At 32.2% G+C, this 6,000-nt stretch overlaps 1 protein-coding gene across 1 annotated transcript; it reads left to right on the top strand.

Moving 5' to 3' along the window:
• Positions 1-1,045: 1,045 nt before the first annotated feature.
• Positions 1,046-4,805, top strand: LOC137810275 (Rieske (2Fe-2S) domain-containing protein). Its single transcript, XM_068611455.2, has 3 exons — positions 1,046-1,559; positions 3,774-4,031; positions 4,411-4,805. Exons 1-3 carry the CDS (start codon positions 1,170-1,172, stop codon positions 4,597-4,599), a joined length of 837 nt encoding a protein of 278 aa, XP_068467556.1. The 5' UTR covers positions 1,046-1,169; the 3' UTR covers positions 4,600-4,805.
• The last annotated feature ends 1,195 nt before the right edge of the window (positions 4,806-6,000 follow it).

The raw sequence follows: 6,000 nt of genomic DNA, 5'->3' as shown, positions 1-6,000 counted from the left end.
ACATTGTTTCCCTTATCTAGGTCATTGTCAATGAATTAATTTAAATCTTTGAAGCACTTAAACATTTGGGTGGAGACTGATTGAAGGAATAAGATATATTTTGTCCTTGGATTGGCTAAGTTAGAATTAATGATGTACTTTGGAAAGGAAATAAGTGAGGTGATAGAATATGTGATTTATGAAAGTTTCTCTCCTCAAATTTCTTATTAGTCACTTCTTATATTAGCTTTTGTCTTGAGAGTTTATACTCACATTCTTTTGGACCTGGTCAATTTAATTCCAAAAAAATTTAAACTAGTAAGTTTGAGTCAAGTTGAATAAGTTAATATAAGGAGATAAGTTTTAGTTGCTATTTATTTTAATTTTAAGTATTTATTATAATTATATAATTTATGTTATTATTGAAAATATATTTGTGAGGTCATGGACCGAGTACAATGGTATAGGTTTCCGTCAATATTTAGGATATATCTCAAAATTGATTACTTCTTGAACTTATCAGTCTCATTGACTTATGTCTGAATCTGAAAACTGTGAGATCATAAGTCGAACCCAATAATAAGGTGAAAACGATCTTCATGTCATTCTTTTAAAATAATGAAAAATCTCCTTTCCTTTTGATTTTGAACAATGAGTGCAAAGATTATAATTAATTTAATAATATGGGTAAGAATGAAAATGATATGAAAGAGAGATAAGAAGAAGAAATGACCTGATCAAAACATAAGAACAAGTTGACTAAAAACATTATTTTTTACTAAACAAAATGATAAAGATACTAACAAATCTAATGTTTTAGAATAAAAAATATTCTTCTTAAATTATAGAAGGATACTAACAAATGTAATGTATTAGAAGATAAATGAAGTGCCTTTATTGCAATAACAGAGGGAAAAAAAACTAAAAATGGAACTTAAATTTTTTAAATTTCTAGAAATATAATTACACTAAAAGTTGTAATGTGAAATCCAGCAAAAGAAATAATAATGAAATAAGCATGGATTAAGGTTTTTGAGTTATAAAGTATGGTGTGCAATTAGTTTAGAGAAAAGAGATGTGGCTAATAAACTCACTTCATGATCCTCTCTTATCCACACATGCAAATGCAATGATGTTGATGATGATGATGTTGCACCACACTTCACTTTCTCTCTCCAAACCCAAAATCCATGGCTGCAAACCCTTTCCCCCTTTCATGCTCCAAAACCCACATTCTCCGTCTCCCCGCCCCTCCCAAACCGCCCCTTCTCTACCGCCGCCACGCTCTACTCTGTCGCCGTTACCGTTACCGTTACAGTTACAGTTACCCCTCTTGCACTCCTTCACTCAAATGTAAAGCGGCCCAAGTTTCCGTCGCCGAAGAGTCATCGGCGTCCGGTGACAACTGGGTTCCGGTGGTGCCGCTGGCGGCGCTGCCGAGGGGGGAGCGGCGCGTGATCATTCAGGACGCGGATACCATACTGCTGCTGTGGTACAAAGACCAAATCTTTGCCATTGAGAATAGGTCTCCTGCTGAAGGCGCCTACACTGAAGGCTTGCTCAATGCCAAGCTCACCCAGGTCACTTTCACTTCCTAATCCATCCATTTTTTTTTATTTTTTATCAGAAGGTGTTTTGTAGATGTAACAAAAGATTAGGAAATTTCATAGTATATAGTATATAAGTGGGTGTAAAATTCCCCTTATAATATAAGCCTGTGGTATAAGTTTGAGTTAGGCTTAAATCCATCAGAGTAATTTTGATTTTATCCTCGTGATTGTTTGTTAGACTTATCAGAGGTCGGTATCGGACAATCCGTATTATATTGTCCCACACACGATTTGTCACTCTCAATGTGAATAAGTGTGTTTAAGATTCTACATCGACTATAAATTAGAGCATTTTATAGTATATTAGTTGGTGCAAACCTCACTTTATAAACTTTATAAACCGGTTTTATGAGGTTGAGTTAGACTTAACAGAGTGTTCATGAATTGGAGAATAAAGCTATTGTAGAGATGTGGTATTAGTAATATCTCATGTGATCATGTTGAATGTGGAAATTATGCTGTCTCCAAATTGATTCATCAAACTACATTTTTCAGGATTTTTGTATCTGCTTTCCCATTCTCCCTGTGAAAGAGGAAAAATGGTGTCAGCATCACTCACCAATTAACCCTAGAAACTAAAGATTCTATTTTACATGTAACATATTCCAGGTTATAACTATTGACTTGGTCCTTATAGTTATCCTCCCATATTAAGTTGTTTGTTATTATTCGAGAAAAAAATTTAAGTTTTAGTCTTTATAGGACAAAATTGTAAGTTTTAGTTCTTGCACATGAATGAAAGTCAATCTTTGAAGTTCGATGACTTCAAAATTGGAAAAGTAGTACCCATGTCTAATACTGATTCTCCTCAAATATTTCCAAATAGGTATCCAAGTTTTTCTTTCTAAGATATGGTTTGAATTGAATGGTATCTGAAAATCTTGCCTTAAAGCTTCTTGAACAATCATATTCGTACTTATGTCATGAGAAAAAGGACTGAATATTAGATTTGTGGACAAGGTTGAAGGATATTATTGTATAAATAATGAGACAAGGTTGTGGAACATTAGTGGAGATATGGTGTTGAGCTTCTTAAATTGGTTGATGAACTAAACTTAGAAGTTATGTTTGTTTAGTTCTGGATGATCATAAGGCATCTCCAATGCAAGACTCTTAAATTTAAAACCTAGATCTTATAAGAAACTCTTTTTGTAAATGTTGATGTGTTATGGTACAGGTTTTAAAATTAAGGGTTTAGGGTTTCAAAGGTAAAAAGAAAATTAATTTTTTATGATCACAATTTTCTTTGTGTAAATTGGGATCATCATAGTTATGAATTAATGAGAAAGGGTCAATATCTCTTTATCACTATTTTGCATCTATACAAAATATTTTTTAAACTTGAGAAAGTTTATTTGTCCCATATTTGTGTCTTATCGTATCTGTGTAACCAGGTTTATATAGTATGTAACCAAGCTTCATAGAAGTTAAGTCCTGATTTCCCCTGCTAACATCGGAAAAATTGATAAAAAAAATTCACTGCTAAAAGTAACTGTTCAGAGACTAAAAATTATAGTTCCTCATACAGGGACTAAAGCTTAAAAGTATGGCAATTATAGGGACCAAATGAATAGTTTAACCTTTATAATGAAACATGAGATGACATGTAGCACAGACACTGACACGGACACGGAGAACACGGGGACGGATCTATATATATATATATATATATATATATTATAATTATGAATTATAAAGATTTATGTACTCAAATATGTTTCGGATTTTTTTTTAGCAGAAAGATGTTTTTCATGGCTGGTTCAAAATGATTTGTTCCTTATTCCTATAATCATAATAAATTTATACAATAAGTTTGAGTTTTTAGAAAATTAATGTATTTCTTCTTTTTAAAATTGTGTTAAAACCGTGCTAAAATTGTCAGAAATTCAACAAATATTTTTTGAATTGGACACTTCACCGATACGTGTCCTACGAGTGTCTGAGTCTGATACGTGTGTCCAACACGGACACGCTATTTAAGAGGAGTGTCTTTTTTTGTTTCCAATGTGTTGTGTTAATCTGTTTTGGGACATAAAAGAAATCTCTTTTAGCATTATTTTGAATCAATTGGCTGTTGAGTTAAATGGTTAATGATTTACCGTATTTAAAAATCCTACGATGAATGTGTTCATTATTAGTCTTGCTTGACTGATAATGAGATGATCTCTTACAAATATTATGCAGGATGGGTGCATAGTTTGTCCAACAACTGATAGCACATTTGATCTGCGAACCGGAGATATCAAAGAATGGTATCCAAAAAACCCTGTTCTGAGAGTTCTCACACCCTCTTTGAGGAAACTCTTTACCTATCCTGTGAAAACAGATGAACAAAATATCTATATCAGCCTGAGAAGTGGCAAATCCGATGCTTCTGCTGAAATTGTCTTCAGTGGGAAAGCTCAACCTGGTGTAACAGCAAGTGATGTCAATGTTGAAGAGGTAACAACTGTCATTATAAGAAAATCATTCAATAGAAACCAGTTTTAGAAACCATAAATAATTAGTTACTATATTGACAAAATTAGATACTATTTAATGATAAATAATTTCTAAATCGGTATCTAATTAGATACTAAGGTTTTAGATACCAACTTTAGAATCTAAAAACTTAGGTAGCTAATTAGATATCAATTTAAAAACTATTTATCAATAATAGAAACTAATTTAGATACTAATAACTTTTTTAGTCTCTAAAATTGGTTTTTATTTAATGATTTTCTGGTACTGTATATAACAAACTGATAATTAATCTGCACCGATGCTATTACACTACATGGCTGTCATTTTCACTTATTGACTAGTTGTGTGACATGGTTAGGTTAAAATGGTTATTGATGAAGAACAAGAGGGATTTGGTTTTACTGGGAAGAACGAAATAATAAACGGTAGAGCAGCTGTTATTGGTTTCCTCCTGTTGTTGGATTTTGAGCTTTTAACAGGTAAGGGTCTTTTAAAGGGAACAGGTTTCTTGGACTTCTTATACTCAGCTTCTAATGCTTTCAATTAGACATCATCTGTGTTATATCAGCTATGAAAATATTCATCTCATCCTCAGCAGAATTGACATTTCCATTTTGTATGTCCTCTGTCTAGTGTTGTATATTGTGAGTTTAGATCTTGGTAAATGTACAACTTTTTGTTTTGTGTTTTGATGTTACTCTCTGTATACCATACACATTTTTAAAGGTCATAATTGTCAGTGACATTCCAAAATATGGTCTTCTTCTCCCTTTTTGTTAATGGCTTTTTTCAAGTAGGATGCTCAACCACTGCATTTCTTCTCTGGGGATAGTGGATCATCATCAAGTGCTTCTTTGGTTTGTGATAGAGACAGAATATGGCTAATTCTCCTGCACCAGATTAATTCTGATATGCATCCATCATTTTTTTTAAATCCCAAATTGTCCTTGTCATTTTTTTCCGGATTTTCACATTCAGGATGAAAAAAAAGCTTCTGGATCTTAGCGTCTAGAAAGCATTCCTGTGCTGCAGATGTCATATCCGAAAGACACATCTCAGTTCCAGATTTGCATATCCATAACTATCTTATTTATGTTGTGGATATAGATATCCACAAGAGTAAGGGTAAAATAGAGTTCTGTACAGTGTTGGGTGCAAATCACTATTGATCAGCAGGAGAATTAGCCATAAAATATAACTCAACCCATTCATGTGTTTTGACCCAACTGTGTAAGCTTTTGGAACTGATGGCTTTTATTCACCAACAAAAAAATTCACTTTTAACTACAAAAGGACTATATTACTTTTTAATTTGTTTTCTACTATAGAAGATGTGTATAGGAATGAGAGTTAGAAAGTTGTTTTCAGTGTTTTCTGTACAAAAATTTCAAATGGGGAAATATGTTGAAAATAATGTGACAATTTTGTGATAGAAACAAGAAAAACAAAAGAAAAAATCTTAAAAGAAAGGGTCCTTAGAATTTGATCCTTGTCATTCCCTTTCTTTGAAGTAAAAAGTTGAATTTTAGCCCTGGGAAAGTTGGTCTGTGCATTATTCAAGCTTAAATCCCAGAGAAAAGAACTCTTCTAAGAGTTGTGTTGTGTTACAGATGTAATATATAACCATTATGAAAAAGAAGTATTGTTATTTTGATTGAGAGAATTCTTTTTAATATCTCTTCACTTAATAGAATTCATTATGGCTTCAAGGTTTCGTAGCTATAAAGCTCGAACACTTCTTTTAAATGGTGTGTCTGTGTCAGACACATGTATCGGATATCGACATTTGTATTACACTCGTAAGATATGTATTATTGAAGTGTTCAATTCAAAAAATATTTGTTGAATTTCTGACAATTCTAACACATTTTTAAAAATGAGAAATATATTAATTTTCTAAATTCAAATTTATTGTATAAATTTTTATTATGATTATAAAAATAAGAAA

Source organism: Phaseolus vulgaris, chromosome 2, assembly GCF_051622355.1.
Source record: "Phaseolus vulgaris cultivar YP4 chromosome 2, ASM5162235v1, whole genome shotgun sequence".
Lineage (NCBI taxonomy): Eukaryota > Viridiplantae > Streptophyta > Magnoliopsida > Fabales > Fabaceae > Phaseolus > Phaseolus vulgaris.
The sequence above is the reverse complement of the archived record's forward strand: the minus strand, read 5'-3'. Positions and strand labels throughout refer to the sequence as shown.

Coding starts and splice junctions, on each gene's coding strand:
- LOC137810275 (XM_068611455.2), top strand. CDS start 1,170: ATGGCTGCAAACCCTTTCCCCCTTTCATGCTCCAAAACCCACATTCTC. Junction 1,560..3,773: donor TCAATGCCAAGCTCACCCAG/GTCACTTTCACT, acceptor AATATTATGCAG/GATGGGTGCATAGTTTGTCC. Junction 4,032..4,410: donor GTGATGTCAATGTTGAAGAG/GTAACAACTGTC, acceptor TGACATGGTTAG/GTTAAAATGGTTATTGATGA.